General features: G+C 37.9%; 1 protein-coding gene across 4 annotated transcripts in view; it reads right to left on the minus strand.

The window, feature by feature from the left end:
- The window catches only part of ATP2B1 (ATPase plasma membrane Ca2+ transporting 1), a 118,134-nt gene that overhangs the window by 57,432 nt on the left and 37,131 nt on the right, over window positions 1–23,571 (minus strand). For 3 of the 4 annotated variants that reach the window (XM_030938406.1, XM_030938409.1, XM_030938407.1), the window contains exon 2: window positions 10,079–10,507. In XM_030938406.1, coding sequence (XP_030794266.1) covers window positions 10,079–10,286 — 208 coding nt within the window. In that variant the 5' untranslated portion in view covers window positions 10,287–10,507. Of the gene's footprint in view, window positions 1–10,078; window positions 10,508–20,448; window positions 20,605–23,571 lie in introns of those variants that run through there. The other variant, XM_030938408.1, reaches the window with a different exon arrangement.

Raw genomic sequence — 23,571 nt, forward strand, 5'->3', positions numbered from 1 at the left:
AATAGATATTTACTGAATGTTTACTACTTCTAGGGATTGTTCTACATGCTGAGGAATCAGTGTGAACAAGAACATTCAATAAGTTTATACTATCCTGGAGGTAGACAGTAGACAATTAAAATAACTACAGACAAGTACAATGAAGACAATAAAAAAGGGCCACTAGAACTCTCTTACTGGACTACTTTAGTCTTTCTAAGGAGCTAAGATTTGGCTTCAGTCTGAACCTCCAGGGGTCAAGGGTGAGAAGACTTTCCAGCAGAACATTCCCAGTAGTGCAAAAGCAAATACAAAGGCCCAGAGATCAAAACAAGATTAGAAGATTTACTAGCCAGAAGCAAAGCCACTGTAGCTAAAACCCAGTGACCCAGGAGGAAAGAAGAGAGGGTCAAAATGGAAAAAGTGACCAAAGGTAAGAACATGGGGGCTAGGGAGAGGAGAATGGCATTCTCGCCTTAAAGTGCAGTGAAAACCATTAAAGCAGAGTAGTGGTAACTACTCTGGATTTTAGAAAAATCACATAAATTGCTATCTGAAGGAAATTGAAAAGAGCAAGAGTGAAGGAAAAAGGCCAGTTGGGAGGCTGCTGCTTATAAAGTATAGATGATGGTGTCTGAATTTTGGTTTTAGAAGTGGAGGCAGAAGGGGATAAGTGGATTTGCCAGGTATTTTGGAAGGAGATCAGACAACGTACTTAAGGATTGGATATAGGATGAAAGGGAAAAGAAGGTTTTCTTTTCTTTTTTTTTTTTTTTGGCGAGGGGGCGGGGTCTCCAAGCACTTAAGTGGATGGATGGTAGTCATATTCCAAGACAGGCGATTTTGAGAACTGAAGAATTAGGAGGAAAGGGCAGGGAGGAGTTAATGGTTCCGTTTCACAGATTTAAACAAAACAAGTGGATGTGTCTAGTAGACAGCTGGTTCTCCATATTCAGAACTCAAGGAGAAGTCTGAGCCAGAGTCATCAATTATATTGATTCTGGAGCCACCAGCCCAATGAGAGCTCTCAGAAAGTTAAAGCAGATAAGAAGGGAGCTAGGCTGAGGCGACAGCGTTGGAGCACCCAACACTGATGTTCAAATAGGGCAAGAGGAGTGCAAGGCACCCAAGAAGAAACAGCCAGTGAGGGAGGCAAGGAAGGCAGGGGAGGGGGGGGAACGGAACAAAACAAAACATGTTCAGGTACTACTACAGAAGCCCAGAGATGAAAAGAGGTTTTAAAAAGATGATGTGGCTGACTATGGCAAATGATGTTAAAAGGCTGAGTAACAGACCAGAGAATGGAACACTTTCTTTCACTAGATAGAGGCTGATGACCTTGTAAGGAATATTCCAGTGCACTGGTGTGGAAGAAAGTCTGATTAGAAAAGAGCTGAACAGAGAGTGGGAATGAGCAAGTGGCGACAGTAAGTATAGATAACTTTTTCCAAGAGTGTGATCCAGTGGGCAGAAATAAATCAGTAAAGATGAGTTTAAATGGGTTTTATTTGCATTTTGTTTTTTAAAAGTAGGTGACAGACATTAAGACAAGTGACTTAATGACAATGATCAAGTGGAGAAGACAACACTGATGATACAGGAGACGAAGGGTAATACCACAGGTAAGCCTTCGAAGAGGCCAGAGGGCATGGAATTCAGGGCTGCAATGTTTGTCTAATACAGATCCAAGAAGAGGCTTCTACTGTAAGAAGGGAGAAAGTAAAGTATGAGATACAGCTAAGCTGGTGGAAATGGCAAAGAAATTACTGGTCCTAGTTTTAAAAAATATAAATGATACCAAATTATTAGGAATAACTTATAAAACATATAATGAGAAATCTTCTGCCTAATTGGCTCAGTTAATTGTAGAGTAGTGGCAATCAGGCCAAGGTCACGCATGGAATTGATCTTTTTACGGCCCAGTTAGCTTCACAAAGAGAAAATACAACCAAAACACATCAAAAGTAGCCTCAGAATTGTATGCTTTTGGGGTCTGACTCCATCACTGTTTGGAGTAATAAAAGTCTGTATTTATTCTATGACTAGATAATAGCTCAGAAGTACTGTCTTTATATTTGAAAAGAACATACTATAAAATAAAATATCATTTACATTAAGATCTTAATGTTTTACAAGAAAATGTAGCATCCCAATTGCAGGGACTAATAAAATTATGTCCCAATTTAGGAAATAAAGTGGGGGGAATTTACTGGAATGTTGGATGAAGGTAGATTTAACTGACAATCTCAGTTAACACACAGCACATACTACAGTCTTATCAAATTCTGTACTAGAAATTTTGTATTTGTGCATATATCATATGTATATGTGTGTCTGTATGTGTTTATATTGCATGTACATGTATGTATGTCTGTGATACGGTAAAGATGTTTATCCCTTCCAAATCTCATGTTGAAATGTGATTCCAAATGTTAGAGGTGGGGCCTAGTGGGGGTCATTGGATCATGGGGGTGAATCCTTCATGAATGGTTTAGCATCATCCCCTTGGTAATAAGTGAGTTCTTGCTCAGTAGGTTCATGCAAGATCTGGTTAAGAGTCTGGGAACTCTTCCTTCTCTCACTCCTGCTCTCATGTAACGTGCCTGCTCCTGCTTCACCTTCTGCCATGAGTAAAAGCACTCTGAGACGTCCCCAGAAGCCAGGCAGATGCCAGTGCCATGCTTCCTGTATAGCCTGCAGAACTGTAAGCCAATTAAATCTCTTTTCTTATAAGTTACCCAGCCTCAAGTATTTCTTTATAGCAATACGAAAATGAACACACACAGAAAATTGGTACTGAGGTGTGGGGCACTGCTATAAAAACACCTTAAAAAGTGGAAGCAGCTTTGTAGCTGGGTAACAGGCAGAGGCTGGAAGAGTTTGGAGGGCTCAGAAGAAGACAGGGAGATGAGGGAAAGTCTGGAAACTTCTTAACGACTGGTTAAATGGTTGTGACCAAAATGCTGACAGAGATATAATCACTGAAGTCCAGGCTGACAAGTTCTCAGATGGAAATCAGAAACTTATTGGGAACTGGAACAAGGGTCACCCTTGTTATGCCTTAGCAAAGAACTTGGCTGTATTGTGTCCATGCCTGAGGGATCTGTGGAAGTTTGAACTTAAGAGTAATGACCTAGGTATCTAGCAGAAGACTTTTTTCAACAGCAAAACATTCAGGAACTGGCATGTCTGATTCTAACAGCCTACTATTAGATGCAGGAGCAAAGGAATGACCTGAAGTTGGAACTTATAATTAAAAGTGAAGCCAAGGGTAGAAGTTTGGAAAATCTGCAGCCTAGCCCTGTGGTAGAGAAGGAAAACAAGTGGGCTGTGGTACAGTTACTTTCTAGAGAGATTAGCATGACTAAAAGAGTTGAGTGCTAATAGATAAGGCAATGAGAAAAAGGCCTCAAAGGCACTTCGGAGATCTTTGGGACAGACCCTCCTATCACAGGCCCAGCAGTCTAGGTGGAAAGAATGCTTTCAAGGGCTAGGCCAGGATGCAGCTGTCCTGCTCAGCTTCAGGACACTGCTGCCTGCATCCTGGCTGCTCTGGCTCCAGCCTTCGCTCAAAGGGTCCCAGGAACAGCTTGGGCCACAGCTCTGGAGGGCGCAAGCCATAAGCCTTGGCAATTCCTATGTGGTATTAAGTTTGCAGATACTCAGAATGCAAGTGTGGCGGAGGCTTGGCAGTTCTCCCCTAGATTTCTTCAGAAAGCCTTGGTGCCACAAGAGGGGCTCTGGCCCTAGGCACAGAGAAATTCCCACACAGTGAAACTCTACTAGGGCAGTGCCAAGCGGAATTGTAGGGTTGGAGCCCCCAGAATGAGCCCCACCAGGGCACTGCCAAGTGGAGCTGTGGGAAGGGGGCCATTGTTTTCTAGATCCTAGAATGGTAGAGCCACTGGCAGTTTGCATCCTAACCCTAGAAAAGCCTCAATCACTCAACTACAACCTAAGAGAGAGCCACAGGGGCTGCACCTACCTTATACAGCCACAGAGGCGGAGCTGCCCAAGGCCTTGGGACTGCACCCTTTGTATCAGTGTGCCCTAGATGCAGAATATGCAGTCAAAGAAGATTGTTTTGGAACTTTATTGACTGTCCTGCTGGGTTTCAGACTTGTGGACTCTACTGCTCCTTTCTTTTGGCTGATTTTTCCCTTTTGAAATGGGAAGGTATACCCAATGCCTGTACCATGACTGCATCTTGGAGTAAATAGCTTGTTTCTGATCTCACAGGCTCATAATGGAAGGAACTCATCTCCAGATGAGATTCTGGACTTTAAACTTTTAAATTAATACTGCAATTAGTTAAAACTCTGGGACACTATTGAGAAAGCATGATTGTATTTTGAAATGTGAGAAAGACATGAGATTTGAGGGGGGTGGGAGGCCAGCGGTGGAATAATATGGTTTGGATGTCTGTTCCCTCCAAATATCACGTTGAAATGTGATTCCAAATGTTGGAGGTGGGGTCTAGCGGTAGGTGATTAGATCATGGGGGCAGATTTCTCATGGCCAGTTTAGCACCATTCCCTTGGTGATAAGTGAGTTCTTGCTCAGTTAGGTCACATGAGATCTGGTTGTTTAAAAGCGTCTGGGACCTCCCCTTTTTCTCTTGATCCCTCTCTCACCGTATGATGTGCCTGCTTCCACTTTACCTTCTGCCATGAGTAAAAGCTCCCTGAGGCCTCACCAGAAGCCAAGCAAATGCTGATGCCATGCTTCCTGTACAGCCTTGAAGAACCATGAAGCCAATTAAACCTCTTTTCTTTATAAATTACCCTGACTCAGGCATTTCTTTATAGCAGTGCACAAATGGACTAACACAGTCTGCATCATGGTGGACCTATAGCAGCAGCCAACCTGACCTTTCTAAGTGAAGGACACAGGAAAACGTGCAGACCAAGAAAGTACATAAAAATTTACGTTTATGTTTATTCTTCTTGGGAAACAATCTAATATTTTCATGATTTTCTCAATTTCAAAAGAGGAGGCGATCCCTTCCCTAACTGCAAATTTAAGAGACACTGTTCTCAAGTCAAACTTACACATTCTTTCCCAAATGCCTACTATGTCACTGTGCACTAGGAATACAAAGGGAAATGACTCAGGATGCCTTTCCCTACCACTTGCCCTCAAAGAGCTCGTAGTTTGGTGGGGGAGACTGACAAGCAACCAGTTCAACACTCTGGGTTGTGTGTGTTTTGGGCTTTCAAAACTAAAGCTCAGGAGAAAATCCTGGACCTAATTTCAGCAACTACCACTTAAAAGCTTAGTGTCTCATTTGCTTTCTTGCCCTTTGCAAGTCCATGAAGCCATGCCTCTTACAGAATACCACTTGGCACCTGCCTTTAATTTTTATGAATTCATTTAAAAACATGAATTCCTTTTTTAATGTAAAACTCTGAATAACAAACATGATCCTAGGACTGGAGGCCTGTATACCAGAAACCCTATGATCGAAAAGTCTACCATCCAATATAAAATATAACATAGATAACACAGGACCACGAAGAGATGAAAGATATACCAAAAGCTAGTGTAAAAATATAAGGATCAAGGAATGTGATTTAGAATATGAATAAGAAAGTCAATGCAGGAAAACAACAAAGATACAGAAGAAAAAAAAAAACTGTGAAGGTAATTTTATGCAGTTAGGATGTTAGAAGCAGGTTATTTTGGTATAAAAGTGCATTCTTGGATTTTGAGGACTGTAAGACAGATGCTTTCTCTAAGAGAGCCAAAAATATGACATTACAAGCCTCCATTCCAGTTCACTTGCAATTTATATTTCCAATTTCTTTAGGAGTTAGGATGGTTAATCAGAACCACTGGGAAGTTTTTAATATGAAAATTACATCTGGTCAAAACACTTCCTATTGACCAGTATCATATGCATATGATATGCATATGATATTCTTCAAAACATATTGTTAGAAAACAAGTGATAAATGGAATGGGCAAGACAAAAAGGAATCACATAAATACAATTTACTGAATAGGGCATTCTTTTTGTTCTTGAGACAGGGTCTCACTCTTTTGTGGGATCACACATGGCTCACTGCAGCCTTGACTCAGACGATCCTCCCACACTCAAGCGATCCTTCCACCTCAGCCTCCTGAGTAGCTGGAACCACAGGCGTGTGCCACCACTCCTGGCTCATTTTTTTTTTACCTGATTTTTTAAATGTTGCCCAGGCTGGTCTCAAATTCCTGGGTTCAAATGATCCTCCCACCTCAGCCTCCAAAATGCTAAGATTACAGGTGTGAGCCACCATATTTGGCCAGGGTATGTTTTTTAAATAAAGAACAAATTGATAAGCAGAACTTTAAACCAAATTTTTTTTCACCATGTAATTCCAAATTTTTTTTTCCCTATCAAAAATTACTATTGAGAAGACTGGGCTACCTCTTTCTTCATATTGCAACTCTTTTACAAGCTAAGTGAACTGAACTTTTGTAACATGCAACACACAATGAGGTGGTTAAAGCATGGTCTCTGAAGCCAGAATAAGACTGGAGCCAGAGTGAGACTCTGGGTAAACTGTTTAACTTTTTTGTGCTGAGGGTTCTTTGGCTGTAGAATAGATAAACTTGTTAAAATATTAACTTATTTTAATATTTTCAAGTGCTAATAGCCAATCTGGCACAAAAAGTGTTATCCATCATAAGGATAACCTATCATTTTTGTGGTTATTGCCTAAGAAATGTCTTGGGTTGTTCCTCCATAATTTACAGAAATCCAATAGTGACACCCCCAATATTTCTGTTTTCCCTTCTCCACTCATTTTTTTTTAAAAACATGTATCGCCAACACACTACACATTTCATTTAGTTGTCTTGTGAACTGTCTCCCCATGTGAACATGTGAAAATTAGGCAGAGATATTTGTTTTATTCATGGATATATACCCAGGGCCTAGAAAAATGCCTACTGCATGGCAGATACTAAAAAATACTACAAAATTTCAGCAATTCTAAGATGCACATATTCTTACATAAAGTCTCTAAAATTGTGATGATTTAATTATACACCAACAACTGCCTTCCAGTAACTGCCAGGCCCCACCACCTCTTTTAGGGGAAGTATATAAAACACAGGACAATCAATATCCTAAGTCTGAAGAAAGTATATGTCATCAATAAATGAATGAACTAAAGGGACAGGTAAGACAACTTCAGTTTTACCTAATTGAAATTCATGTACTTTGAAGAATCATTGTAATTCTCACTTTCCCTGACTATAAACAGGTTATTTTAACAAAAGAGTACTTGCTGTCTAGTTCATTTCCTTGGACATACGAACTCCTAATTGCTTATTCCTTCAAATTTTGTCAAATTACTGTCTATTAAAGTCCATGGGAACTGTTTCATTTATTACCATTTGCATGCTTGATCAGTGACAAAATGTTTCTGAGTGAATTATTTCTACTAAGTTAAACTAAAACTATGAAGATTCTTTGGAAATAACATTCTAGTGAAGGCTGCTGCTGTTTTTTTGAGACAGGGTCTCCCTCTGTTACCCAGGCTGGAGTGCAGTGGTGCAATCACAGCTCACTGCAGCCTCAAACTCCTGGGCTCAAGTGATCCTCCTGCCTCAGCCTCCTGAATAGCAGAGATGCATGTGCCACCACAGTGGTTAATCTTTTTATTTGCAGAGATGGGGTTTTGCCATATTGCCTAGGCCAGTCCTGAACTTCCAGGTTCAAGCAATCCTCCTGCCTTGGCCTTTCAAAGTGTTGGGATTACAGGTGTGAGCCACCGCACTGCTGTTTTCATTTGTATTTTCAACTGTAAATATAAGTATAATGCTTAAAATGGCTTGCTTCACATTATTTTTAAAAGATCATTTCAAAAAAACAAATTGTGTATATATAAACAGTGAGGACAATAGTTTATACAAATTTTAGCAAATATTAAATTCACAATACTAGGAAGAACATGAGCAAACACTTTCTACGAATTAAAGAGGGGATAATAATGCATGAATTTATCTAATAGCCCAAAGCAGCAACAATTCACATAGAATTCTGAGTGGTAAGTGGGTATTTCTAGAGATTATCCATAGCTTCCAACATACTGTCAAAAGGGTACATAACTATCCCCTTCTCAAATTTTAAAAGCCACTGTACTAGATGCAAAATTTTCAGTTAACTTAACTTCACTAATTAAACCAATTTAAAAGGCACCGCTCCAAATAATAGCATGAAAGAAACTGTAGTGCAAACTAATGAGAAATTATGTCTATAAATGAGAAGGCATTCTTATTTTCAAGTGGTGGGGTATTCAGTTATCGGAAGACAAGAACTTTGATTACTAGAGAAATGCAAGTTAGGGTTAGGGGAAGTACAGGTTAGGGGGAAGTACAGTTGAGTGAAGATTTGAAACTAAAGCTCAATATTGCTTTTATAAACAAACTATGTTGTTCTATTGAGGACTCCTTACTGTTAGTGTCCCCTATCAACTTGATGATAAAACCATGAGATTTTAATGGTTAAGCTGAATTAACAAATCTACCAGCTGAGAACAACATACTAATGTACAAATCTCTAAGATGTTATAATATCTCAAAGTCGGTTTGCATAATGAACAAGCTTCAAATTTTGTCAAAATACTGTCTATTAAAGTCCATGGGAACTGTTTCTGATACTCTTAGTTATACCTTAGGTATGCAATCAATTTTGTCAAATTACTGTCTATTCAAGTCCATGGGAACTGTTCCTGATACTCTTAGTTATACCTTAGATATGCAACACCATCTTAATGTATTAATAGTTGGGATTGATCTTGTAGTAATCAAACCCAACTACATTGAAATGGTATAACATATCTAAGGTATAACTAAGAAGCTGATGCTTCTAGTGGTTCCAATTTGAAAAGATCTAGAAAACCCTGAAGAGTTAACAGGTCTTGCAGGAAAAGAACGTATTCCAAATAGTCTAAAGAAGCCCTGTTGGGACACGTGTGAATACTGACTCTGGCTTCCTCAAGATCATGTTACTTCAGAGAAATCAAAGTAACTACCTATCATTAAAATAATTAACAATTCACAATGAATTACATAGGTTACAAAGGTTTTAAATAATTTTAAAATATAATTTAAAGTTACTTAATTTTGTAAAAGCCTTTTTGCTATTACATTAAATATCATCTAAGCAATAGCATGGCATAAAATGTTTCAGGAAATTAAGAAAAATACTTTTGCTTAATTTCTCTAGAATTGGCTTTGGACTATATACTAATATACATTAAAATTTTACATTAATAATTTCTCATCTTTAATAAAATAAATTGTAATCCCCATTCATCCTCGTAAGTGTCCCTTCCCAACTCTGCCTTTACAATTTGGAAATGCTTTCCTGAAATGTCCTAACCTTAATTTTATGTTCAATCTGATTAATTTATAAAAGGCAATCTTCTGAAATCATTTCAAAGACCATAATGCCAGAAAGTTATAATGAATTTTCCTTTTTGATTCTCAAAAAGAAAATCTGCCACAAATACAAATTTATGAAACCAAAGGCTTCTGTGAAAACAGGGATATTCAACATAATTCAAAGACTGAAAACTAGTTTTATTAAAAGAAATGTCTGTTAGGTGAAAAACTAACTTCCGTCTAATCTAGTTCATTTGCTTTAGGAACTCCTGAGCTAATTATTAAAGGTTAGGTTAAGCCTCATAAGCTAAAACCAACTCAATCAGCTACTAACAGTGACAACTATTTTAAGCCACCCAGCAAAATGAAGGATAGTGATCTGAGAGTTTATTTCCACCAAATCCCTGGGAGGCATCCAAGCCTGGTTCCATCCTTTATAGTTCAAAGGGAAGACAATCTTTTTGTAATAAACAGGCAGCAGTAGTATGTATAATGGAACAAAATATTTCATCCCGCCAATCTAAAACATATAAATTAATTTGCAACATTTATGTTAATATAAAAACACTTTACCTGTACTAATCTGATAACCCATTTTTAATGTCACTATAATTATGTCATAATCATTAAATCACCAAGATAATATAAGCATGCTTATTTTTAGGTCAAATATATAGAACTCTTTGCACAAAGAACCAAAAACAAGCATAATAAAACTCACCTTCATTGGGAGATGTTTTCAATTTGGTGCAAATTCCATAGACATCTCCATAGCTTTCCTGTATTTTTCGTAATGCATCTGTGGACCTGAGCTCCATGAGAGCCCGCAGCTCTGCGAGCGTAATTCCAAAGTCTCCATCATGATTAGCTTCCTTCAAAGAGTTTTTCACACCACTGTAAGCAACTGAGTTGTTTGCCATGTCGCCCATTACAAGTATAATATATCAGAAGGAAAATGTTTCCCAAAAGAATTTAATTTTCACTTGATGTATTTCCAAGATGAAAATCTTTTAAATATGAAAATCTTTCTTAAACCAAACACTCATTGTATGACTTTGTAAAGCAGCATCAGCAGCAACATTTCCCAGAGAAGTATCTTGACCTTTGGCCCATGACTAGTTTCTCCGTATCAATCATGAGATGTACACATCTGTAAAAAGAAAATATTTAAAAGTTAATAGAGTATTATGCACATAAGCATATTTTCTAAATGTCATCCGGTAGCTAAAGTACATTATTTAATAATATAAATATTTTTGAACTTCAGTCTTGTGCTTTTAAAGTGTTTTGCATAACAGATCAAAGTACAACTTTTAAAAAAATTGTGTATCAAAAGACATTAGATTATAACAACATTAAATGAAACTGCACTTCACATGACTGAATTTTATGATCCACTCAGCATTAGTGTTATTGTTCCAAGCACTATGCTAGTTGTTTTAAATTCATTCTCTCACTTAATCATTACAATTTAATCCCATGAAGTATGACTCCTTCTTCTTCTACTGAGAAGAGCAGACTTCAAGAAAGTGAGTTTTCTGCCCAGCTAACAAATGGCTGAAATGTCTGAGGTGGACTGTCTCCAAACCCAAGTTCCTTTTAACATTATACTTGGATTTCTCTCTGCAAATCTTTCATATGGAATAGCGTCTGAAAGGACAAAAAGCATAACAGATCCTTTAATATTATTATCTCCTGTAATTCTCATTGGCCACTCTGTGACTCTACCATCTTCTGGCTGTCAAAAACTATACTCTATATGACTTGTCACATGTCACCACCTCAGGTCTTCCTTTGACCCCCCATCTAAAGAAATTCTCTACTCTTTTGTTTTCCTTGCCCAGTCTTATTACCTAAATTTATCTTGTTCATTTGTTTATATGTTATTTTTTTCCCTCCATCTACAGTACTAGTTCTGAGGGTACAGTTTGTCCATTTTTACATCTTGAGAACCTAAAACTGTACCAGACACATGGTAGACACTCAGTAAAAGTCTAAGGAATGAATACATGCATTACATTTATTTCTTCATCATACTTTCAACTCCTCCTATTATTCTAATCTGACTAAAGATAAGCTTTCTTCTCCATACAACCACCTCAAAGTTAACATGCCCAACGATGGACTCATCTCATTCACTCATTTAACAGCTCTACCACCACCATTTTATTTACCAGCTTAGCTAGGAATCTTAAATCATCTTTGATTCCATCCTTTCCGGCTTCAGTCTGTTACTAAGTTAATTCTACCTTTGAAAAGTCTCTTCTGTATATAACCCCCTTTCTTCCTGATCTTCAAGTTCTTCTATGCAAATTAGAATCACTAATCCCTTGGTTCTTCCTCATTCTAATATCTCACACATACAATGCCCTGAGTATTCTGCTGCTACATTTAGTTTTTGAAATAGGCATCATGCCACTAAATCTAAACCTACAAGATGAAAATGCAGCCCCACTGCTCATGACTCTCTTGCTCCATTTTACAGACTCAACTTCTTTCCACCTGAAGCAATCTACCTGCATCAAAAATATTTTTTAAATGTTTGATGATTAGAACTAGAAAAGATTAGAATGGTCAATGCAATAAATCTTCAGCTATGAAACTGTTATGAAGATGTCTGTAATCATGGTATATGGTCCTCATACTTCCGCATACATCAGAATCATCCGGAGAATTGGTTAGATTGCTGGGCCCCACACCTCAAGCATTTTTAGATTCAGGTAGATTAAGGTGGGGCTCAATAATCTGCATTTCTAACAATTTTTGGGGTGAAGTTGATGCTATCAGTCTAGGGAGCACACTTGTGAGAACAACTGAACTGGAGAATGGGCTAAAAACTTGGAATTCATATCAGTGAATTGAGGATGGCTAGGTGAGAAAAGTTTGCTTGCCTTAGGTTAAATTTGCAAAGATGTGATAGTTATAGATTCTGCAAGACATTTTCTTGCATTGCCTGCTTCCTCCCACTTCATAGATCCTTATGGTTGTCTAATTATTACCAATTTTACTCATCTCCTAGGCAAAGTGAGTTCCCTCCTACGTACACATCAATTATTATAATAATCCAACTTGAAAAACTGGAGAGGATGGTTATTTGATAATCTCCTTAGGTTTCTATATCCAGAGTCTGCTGGCCTGAACATCACACTAACCTTAAAACAGATTATTATTTAACAAATAAAATAATTAAGATAAGTCTGTGTGTTGAGGGCATGTTTGTTCATCTGTCCTCTGGTTTCCACAAAGAGGAATTTTCCTCAGCAACTCCTGTCCTGCTACCCCATCAATCATCATGGATGTGAAATGACCTGCCTGGTAAGAGATTTTCCTAGAGAAACTAGACATATGTAGCTTCTTCACCTCTGCCTTCTGTGGGGAGCCAGATATCTGTAGGACTCATGTATTCTAGTTTGAATTCTTAGGGGCAGACCCCAAGGTTTAAAAGCCCACTGGAGTGGAGGTAAATAATAACTTAGCTCTGGGTTCAATACTAGAGTCTTGTTGTTGTCACACAAAAACCAAGTCATCCATTCCCGCTTTCATAAGTAATAAAACTGATTTTTTTTTATTCCTATGTGCCAATTTGTCTTTTCACAGAATTCAAGCAGGAGAAAAGAATGTTATTCATTGAATGCCTTTGGATTCCTCAACAACAGGGATACGTAACATAGCTAAGACTGGAACTTATATCCACTATACAGCCTCCACTTTACATCTTCACATTTAATAGGTCAAAATGGAAGTTTTCGTAGGTCACAAAATCGTGAAATACCAAATGTACCCATTTATACAATAAATCAGAACTGAAGGACCACTGTCGTATTTGCTATTTGCCACCTCAGCATCCCTTTCCCTATCTTTCAGCTACAGCCTCACTTTTCATTTAGGAATCTGTGCTTCCCCAATGCTCAACAGAGTCTGAGCAGAGTTCCATGCCCATTCCCAGATATCCCCAGCAGTCATGCTGATCATCAGTTCTGGAATGTGCATGTGACCTAACAAGAGCCAATGGGTGGTAACAACACTTCTGCTGTGACTCTGGGGCAGATACTTGTTTATTCTAATTGAACTTAAATCTGAGAGACACATGAAGAGCTACTGTGGGCATCTGATACCACAAGGGGAAAGTCTCTGAAAATGGATCCAATAGACAGCAACGTGGAGCAAAGAGAGTGAGTGAGTGAGTGAGCATGTGCTTGTCAATCCTGGACATCAGTTGAGCCCCTGGGTCAATCAGTGACTAAAGTTTGTCCTATCACTGATCTTTTCCGTAATTTGTCAATAAATGCCCTTCCAGGGTTGAGTTTTCTATTACTTTGCAAGACACAGAGCTTTGATAAGCACATGATTATTAATCATGCTCAATTCCCTCACTGTTTAAAGAAAAGGAAGTCCAGACAAAAGCACCAAATGCAAATGAGCCACTTTCCCAAAGTGGACCTATTTGAATTACCAATATCCTGCAAATTATACAGCAGGTTGTTGTCTATTTCTAGATCATCTATAGCTCCTTTTACTATTTTCTTCTTTACCTACTCTTCCATTCTTCTACTTGGCTGATTGACAAAAATACTAAGGACAATAAAAAAGTTTTGCTTTTCACTTGTTAGCTACAACATGACAATCAAGTGAGACAAACACTCTTTGGGACTGATATATAACAGAAAGCAGAACATCTATTTTGCTTCTCTTTGTTCTCTAAAAGAATTTTATCTTCTATTTGAAAAGTGTAAGAAAAAACGTTAAGTGGAAGCTGAGGCGCAAGAGGAGGAAGATTTTAAAGAAAGCATATATAGGCCTCCTGGCTTACAAAATTTAGCCCAGAATAAAGGTTGTCTCTGAACAAACTACTGTCGGTAGTCTTTGAGGTATTACAAAACACACACACACACACACACACACACACACACACACACACACACACACACGTAGCTGAAGACTGGAGTCGGGCAAAAATGGTTACAATATTCAAAAAGAACAACAAGGTGGATTTTTACTGACATATAATCTTTACTGTGAATGGGTAGGGCCTTAGAAAAAGACAAAAGGATGATTATATCCTAGGAGTTAGTAGAGCTCATGAAGAGACAGGTTGGTTAATAATATAATTTCAATCAATTCCTTCCTTCATAAGGTCACTTTACAGATCAAGGAAAAGTTGTGTGAAAGTTATCCAGACTCAGCCGGGCGCGGTGGCTCACGCCTGTACTCCCAGCACTTTGGGAGGCCGAGGCGGGCGGATTATGATGTCAGGATATCGAGACCATCCTGGCTAACATGGTGAAACCCCGTCTCTACTAAAAGACACAAAAAATTAGCCAGGCTTGGTGGCGGGCGCTTGTAGTCCCAGCTACTTGGGGTAGGCTGAGGCAGGAGAATGGCGTGAACCCAGGAGGCGGAGCTTGCAGTGAGCTGAGATCGCGCCACTGCACTCCAGCCTGGGCCACAGAGCAAGACTCCGTCTCAAAAAAAAAAAAAAAAAAAGATTTTTAAACCTAGAGGAAAAGAGAATCAGTATACGATTTGATATACTGGAATAATTTAAATGTTAAGTCAAATTTTGATTAGTTTTACTACATGTCTCAGTAAAGTATTTAAATCCAAAACTAGTATTTACAAAGGGTCTTAATCCATGACTGGTTCTATACGAACACAAATTATTGATTTAGGGTTTTAAAAAAAATCTTCTAAAGATAAAGACACTTTATTTTCATTCATTTAATGAGAATATTAAGTTTTAAGTTTCAAATTTTTAGTTCTTTGGTGTTTAGAAGTCAATGTGTACCACCTCATAAATTAATATCAACTTTGACATAAACTGTACACAATTAGAGCTTATTCCCTGAACCCAAATATACTAATATGATACCAAGCAAGTATACATTTTTTAAAAGTTACTAAATCAAAATCAAAATAAAACACTATTTTAAAAAGACTTTTCTGTTAAATCATGGTCACAAAGTAAAGAATCCTAGAATTTAACAGCTAAAGGGATGCTGGAGATCAAATCCAATAGTTCATTTTATGGCCATTAAAACCAAACACTCATAATGGTCTACTTCCAAAATGGATAAAGATACTTATAAAATAAAGCAAGCATTAAATACTCACAAAATCATTAAACATGAGGGTAAATAGCTGCAATTAAAATCGCAGGATAAACAATATACAAGTTTTAAGGAGGCTACCACTATCAGGGAAATAACTGGCACTGTACTTTAAAACTGGTACTGACACCCTAACCATTAGATGCACCATTTGACTGACAAAGAACTAAAAAATAATTTTGGACTACAGGTTTTCAAAAAAGAACTCAAGAGATCTCCATTTTCATTGTGTGTTTTTTATTTTGTGTTTTTTTCTTTAACATAAAATGAATTCCACTTCCTTTACACACAGACATAGTTACAGCAAGAGCGATAACTAGCCTACATAGCTGTTTCTCACTGTGGTTGCTATGGCATTTTATTGACAGTGATAGCTACCTCATGAGTTAAAAAATCCAGCCCTACCCCATCCAGTCCTCCTAGATAGCCGCAGTGATTCTCAATCAGTGTGGACAATCTGAAACTTAGCACTGTAAATGTCCTATAGAAGGTTTGGATAGTATACTACATAACTTAGCCTAAATTTATGGCCCATTACACCGAAAAGTTATTTAAAGGCAAAAAAACCATGCTTTATCCATCTTTGATCTCCATATCTTATCAAGAGAGATGAGGATCTTTTTTTTTTTTTAACACGAGATTGGAGTTTTATTATTACTCAAATCAGTCTTCCAAAAAGACTATGATCTTTCAACCTTCTGATGTAGTCACTTTCTGCAGAAAGACAATAACCTTTTACCCAATTCACACCCTAAAAATTTGAAGTCTTTCAACCATGATAATTTACTGTAAACTTAAGTATAAGTGCTTGCATGTAATATCTCACTCTCACGGTGAAAGGAGCAGATGGTCTATTATTACACATATCAAAGAGACACTACAAGATTAAGAATGGTAGAGAGTTTATTCTACAAAGTTTTGGTACATTCAAATTATTTCATTAAAATGTTTTAAAGAAATCAAGGAATGACTCAAATTTAAATTTACTCTTAACTCACATCTTTCACTTTTTAAGAGGCTTAAAGAAAACATACATACTCACATAAAAGATCATTAAGCCTATACTGCTTGTTTAGAAAAGTAATTTATATTAGATGAGTAAAGAATAACATATAAACAAGAGTAAATTCACCAAACAAGATTTTAGTTTTATAAAGCTGATAAAGCAGAAAATACGCATTATTTAAAATGCCTGATTTATTAGTTTCAAAGGACTCCTAAATACCATTGCTGTGTCTGTGTTGACTAAAATTAGTCCTACTTCCCTAGGTAACTTACTTATCTAGTAGACTCTTCCAGAGGCAGAGACTAAGTACAGTACTTTAAAGGGCAAGTTACAGCAGTTACAGCTGCTGTCAGTTATAAACTTGGCATGAACACTTTAGCAAATCTCTCAGGGTGGGAAACAACTAGATTAGAATAAGGAAGGCATTAATTTGTTCTTCTATTATAGCCTTTATCACACAGCTGCAATGATTTGTTTACCTCTGTCTTTCCCAATGAACTGTAACTCAAGGGAGAATCTGTGCCATTCATTTTTTTTTTTTTTTTTGAGACGGAGTCTCGCTCTGCAAGCTCCGCCTCCCAGGTTTACGCCATTCTCCTGCCTCAGCCTCCCGAGTAGCTGGGACTACCGGCACCCGCCACCTCGCCCGGCTAGTTTTTTGTATTTTTTTAGTAGAGACGGGGTTTCACCGTGTTCGCCAGGATGGTCTCGATCTCCTGACCTCGTGATCCGCCCGTATGGGCCTCCCAAAGTGCTGGGATTACAGGCTTGAGCCACCGCGCCCGGCCGCCATTCATTTTTAACTCCAGCACTGTCTGGAACATAGAAGGTACTCTTGAACCATAAGCTAAAATAAATTTGAAAAACAGATTTTACAATGGAAGCAACCACAATTTAAATAGCAGAGCTAAACAAAACTTCCTAACACTTTGTTTAAAAGAATACGTTAGGTGTTAGATGAGTTAAGAGAAAGTCACAGCATTCAAGGAGTTTCCAAACCATCTTGGTATGCCAGATATATTATAGCTTTCCTTTAAATCATTTTAGACAACAGAATAAATTAAAGGATATTTCAGATTTTAAAATGAATTACACGCCTGCTACATGGCAATGTTTTTTAACCAGGGTCTTAGATTCTTCAGGGTATGCAAAGAAATAATACTGAATTATAATATTTCATACAGCCTGAAAGAAATAATACATTTATTTGAAAAATAATTTGTTAGGGTTACCTATGCTAAATAAAAATCTGTCAAATAAACATGGTAATAAAGTTGGCAAGTAGATCTAAATAATAATAAAAACAATCTTACCCAGTAAAGACCATTTGGTGAAAAAAACACTTAACTCCATACCTATTATCCGCTCCAAAATTTGCTGTTTCTACACTATCTCCCACTCATAAATCAACCTATTAAAATCTAGATTCCTCTTTTATGCTGCGTTGAAACTACTCTCCCAGGTGACCAATGACCCCTCGTGTTCTTAAATCTAATGGACACATTTAGCCCTAATCTAACCTACTAGCAACCTTTGCTACTGTTAACCACTCTCTGACTATTGAAATGTTCTGTTGCCTTCATTTCTCTGATGTTTGACTCTTATTCCCACTATACTGTCATCTCTAGCTGCTTGTTTTCACTTTCCACTGTTTGTCCCTTTTTTCAAAGGAGTCAAAGGAGTCAGTAGGGAGGAGTTGGATGGCACAGCAGCCTTTAAAATTGTTTTCATCTGTTTTTAGTAAGAGGAAACGAGATTCGTTTATTGATAATAATTTATTTGCATGTGCATTTACAGGGCCTATTTATTTTGTTTCTCTCATATTTCAGAATTCCACAATTCAATTAAAATGATGAAACCACACTGTAACAGTCTGGCTCAGTGAAAGTGTAAAAAAAAACCACCCAAGCACAGCTCCTGTTTCCCACAGTCTTTAGTCTATAAAGAAATATGCCAGCCCAAAGGAGAATAGGTGACTCGCCTCCCTCCCTGGGGCTGTTAGATAATTATTTTGGCTTTTGATAGCTGTCATTTTCAGTACAGATTATTCATTCATGCCAACAGAGTACTTAATTAAGCAGAGTATATGATAAAATTTTAATGTGAATGATCTCAAACACAGGTATCTTGAACTATAGACATGTTTGGTCTATGGTCAAGTCAGTTGGTATCATCTTATCCCAAACGTTTATGATACCTGTCTTTTGAGAGGTTGGTCTAATTTTGCAAGGTTGTACTTACAAAACAAAAAACAATCCCTCTGAATTTACCAAAACCAGAACAAATTTAACAGTTAACACACTAGAGATTAGTGGTTCTTAAACTTCAGCATGCACCAGAATCACCTCAATCACCTGTGAAAACACAGATTGCTGAGCCTCACTCAGTTGATGGAACACTTCATGAGACTGTCTAACAACTTCTCAGATAACAGTGATGCTAATGCTACTGCTCTGGAGAGCCACTACTGACAGTAAGTGTAGCCTCAACCTTGACTAGGGAACAAACTGCTGAATTGTCACCTTGATCCAAAAGTTTCCTCAAACAAATATAAGCAAATTACTCATGGTTCTTTATTACGCTTTTTTTTTTTTTTTTTTTTTTTTTTTGGAGACAGTCTCGCTCTGTCGCCAGGCTTGAGTGCAGTGGCACAATCTCAGCTCACAGCAACCTCCGCCTCCTGGGTTCAAGCGATTCTCGTGCCTCAGCCTTCTGAGTAGCTGGGATTACAGGCATGAGCCACCACACCCAGCTAATTTTTGTATTTCTAGTAGAGACGGGGTTTCACCATGTTGGTCAGGATGGTCTTGATCTCCTGATCTCATGATCCGCTCGCCTCGGCCTCCCAAAGTGCTGGGAGTAGAGATGTGATGAGCCACCACACCCAGCCTATGGTATTCTTGATGTGCATGGATAACTGAAAGCAGACTACTTTCTAAAAACATTACTTGAGTTGATACTTAGATTTCTGTGTTTTGATTTTTAGTACCAAGTATACTAATATTTTTCCATTTAAGCCTTATAATACACAAATATACATAAACACTGCAAATAATTTATTTTAAAAATGTGGAGACTCATATTGATACATTCTGAACATATGTTAAATTACTTTAAACACCTAAAAAGTATTAAATTTTTAAAAGTTTACCAGAGAACTTTAGATACCTACCTTCTCTTGCTATCCCACAAAATAAACTACTTTGTTTTCTCCTATTCTATTGTTCTATTCAGGCATTTTAGAAACCTTTCATCTTTACAGTAAGTTTCCCAGTAGAATAAGCTTTTGAAAAGCTCAAAAAATAAAGTTAATTTTATATAATCCTGTGCAGTTTACCAAATATAAGAACATACTATATCTCCAGTTAAATATGAGAACCAAATGTTCTATCATTTTCCAGTCTCGCTGGTGTTGAAATTTTCAGTTACAGTCAAAGAAGAGATTTCTAAATTAAAACTGTATTTTTCCTTCTGTTCAGGAGCTAGAAGGCAACATGAACACTTGAATGTCACACCAGCTGCTCTGTCGGCCTACTCAGTTCTTAAGAGCTTCTATCCTGTCAATTCACAAGAACCTACACTTACATGCTTAAGGAAACAGGATGCTCATTATGTCACTGAAAAGAGCTCACAAAAATAAAGTTGGCAATATTGAGAGGCATAACTCTTATCTGTAAATTTAACATGAGCTTTCTGTTTTCTTAATTAAAAACTCTAGATTTCAGTAAGATTTATTCCAGTTCTTCACCAACTGAATAGAGAATTAAGGGAAGAAGGCACTTTCCCATTTGTTTATCTCTTTTTATTTATATAGTTTGATAGTCGATGATCTTTTGCAATTTCCAGCTGTGATTATTTAAGAACAGTTCAGTAAATCAATACTCACTTTTACAAAACATTTAAACAATCTGGCTGAAAATTAAGGTAAATTCTATTTTAAGAAGATATCAGACAAGAATTTATTTATGGTTAACTCACCAAAGTGCAAAGAACATGGGCAACAGGGATGTGCTGAACTGTAACTCATTCCATCACAACATGATGATCCTTCAAACTCTCTGGTTTCACACATTCCTGACCTTCATTTAAGACTTTGCTCTGTATTCTCTACCTGCTATTCAAGGGGAGGGCCACAATTAAAACTTATCATCCCTTGGAATTGTTCTATTTTCAAAATTTCCTCTCCAGTGAACAACTTATCTCACTTTATTTCTCTTCACTTCACTGAACCTTGTGTATACATTCCGACCTACAAGCTCAAAGGTAGTCAAGATCCTTTCTAATCAACACTTGCCTCCCTAAAAATGCTTACTTCTTAATGGTCAGCGACTCCAGCTTGGCTCTTATGTCTCACTTGCTCTTTATCCTCCTACCACCCATCTGGTTAATTAGCTACCCCTGAATAGACATACCATCTGGCTGAGCAATGTTGGTAAAAGTTTAAAAATTGAGTTCTTGGCCGGGCGCGGTGGCTCAAGCCTGTAATCCCAGCACTTTGGGAGGCCGAGACGGGCGGATCACGAGGTCAGGAGATCGAGACCATCCTGGCTAACACGGTGAAACCCCGTCTCTACTAAAAAATACAAAAAACTAGCCGGACGAGGTGGCGGGCGCCTGTAGTCCCAGCTACTCGGGAGGCTGAGGCAGGAGAATGGCGTGAACCCGGGAGGTGGAGCTTGCAGTGAGCTGAGACCCGGCCACTGCACTCCAGCCCCGGCAACAGAGCGAGACTCCGTCTCAAAAAAAAAAATTGAGTTCTTAGTTCCATCACAATTTTTTCTCAGTCATACATGATCCACGGACACATCTCTAACTTCCTGTCATGTTCCTCTTTCAATTCCAAGACTTTCTTAAATTACTCTAGCTCTTTCCAGGGTCCTCAAGTCTGCTCTAAGACCTTGCTTCCTTGATTGCTACTGCAAGCCACCACCACTTCCATCCAAAGCCTTTCTCTTGGTTTCCTCACTTAGACTAGCCAATATTCAGATACATTCTATTACATAAAAGACCATTTTTCTCTGTCCACCTCCCCGCCACAGAAAAAAAAAAAGTCTCTCCTGGATTTTGATAACCCATCAAGGCTATTCTTTCTTCCCCCCCTCCTTTTATCCCACTTCTTAAAAAGGTCTATTCGCAATGCTTCTTCCTAATGGACCACTCTCACCTTGACCCTGACAAACTGGATCCATTCTTCAGTTCACGCACTACTAAGATGGCTCACTATGAAGAGCCATCTTCTATTAATGCTTCTATTAGCTATCATCTATTAATGATCTCAGACTTTTTATCAATCCTCATCCTCCTCTATACTTCTGTGTCATTTGACAGTACTGTTCCCTCCTGTCCATTGTATCAGTTACTTATTCTCACAGGTCTCTTAATTCATCCTCCTCTGCTCACATTCACCCCCTTTAAAAATCTTTACCACACCTTAAATGAGGGTATTACCCAGGGATCTCTCCACAGGCCTCTTGGCAACTCATACCATATTACGGCCTACATCTACCACCTTAATCAAGTGCCAGGCGATGTTCTGTTAACAGACATTTCTATTTGAGTATCTTGCTGTACTTCAAATGCAATCACCAATATTAAACTTATCACTGTCCCCCAACACCTGTTGTTGTTCTCCAAAGTTCTTACCAGTCCCAAAGGTATCTGAGTAAACTCTATGTCCAAGGCTCTGTCTTCAGAGAGTTTACAGTCTAAATGAGGGAGAAAGACAAGCATACTAGCAAGTACAATTAAGTGTTGTACACTGCTAAAAGAAATCATAGATGATACAAACACATGGAAAAACATTCCATGCTCATGGACTGGAAGAATCAGTATGGTTAAAACGGCCATACTGCCGAAAGCAATCTATAGATTCAGGGCTATTCCTATCAAACTACCAATGCCATTTTTCACAGAATTAGAAAAAATCATTCTAAAATTCATATGGAACCAAAAAAGAATCTGAATAGCCAAAACAAACAATTAAGTGTTGCAGAGAACATCACAAAAGATATGGTGAACACAAAATGTCAGCCAGGTACATGACTTCAAGAAGAGCTTCACTGTCTAGGATGTATCTCGATCAAAGCAGAGTAGTGCAGGGCTGGAGAAGGGGCTAAAAAACTGCAGTGTGAATGACAGTTTAATACAGCTGAACACAGGAAAACAAGAAGGCAACACAGAAAAAAGTTGCCACCATGTAAAAACACATTACCTATTTGTACCTCTGGAGGTTTTCTTAAAACTTCATCTTCTCAAATACAACTTAAGCTTCCTGAGGGCAGAGCAGTAGTCACAACTCATGTTCTTTTATAGCCCCTACAGAGGCTAACAGATTGTGTCACTGTTTATTAGAATAAAATTTACATTGCAAAAGATTAATGTTATTAAAATCCTCAAGCTCTCCTAACAGAAAACTAAAATAAGATAACCAGCACACACATAAAAAAGAAATATAACCAAAACTCTGGGTTATTTTTGGACTGAGGGAGAAAAAACATAGAGTTTTTGTCAAAAGCTCCTGACTTCCTAATTCTTTCTGGTAACTTTTTAATACAGGCAATTGAAATTATTTTATAAGCCTAAAGAGAGATTTGCACCATCTTTTGAGAAGATGTTTCCATTCTTACCAACTGCAAAAGGTAAAATGAATGAACCAGGGAGATAATAAGGAGGGATTACTTTCAAGATGGTGATGGAAGCTGCACAGCATCTAGCCTACAAACATTTCCCCTCTCACGAGGTTTTCAACAGATCATACATGTAGTAGATCAACAGAGGAGGTACTGATACTGACAGCTTCAGTATGAATGTCATGTCCCAAATCAGCATCCTTTCTCTCATTCATTTATTCCAATATAGCTCTTAGATTTCCCATCTTCTTTTTTCTCTCTTTGGACAAGTTCCAAGTAACAGTCTCCTACTGTCATACTAAAGAGTTTTCCCTAATGAACGCTAGCTGATTCTCTTTGCCTTTCTATTAACTTCTTCAAGGAACAATTAAAATGCTCCTTCTACTCTGACCCCATGGCATGGAATTAAAATACATATCTATGCTTCTATAACCTTTTTAAGCTTCTTTAACACATTCAGTATGTACTGCAT

Source organism: Rhinopithecus roxellana, chromosome 10 (assembly GCF_007565055.1).
Source record: "Rhinopithecus roxellana isolate Shanxi Qingling chromosome 10, ASM756505v1, whole genome shotgun sequence".
Classification (NCBI taxonomy): domain Eukaryota; kingdom Metazoa; phylum Chordata; class Mammalia; order Primates; family Cercopithecidae; genus Rhinopithecus; species Rhinopithecus roxellana.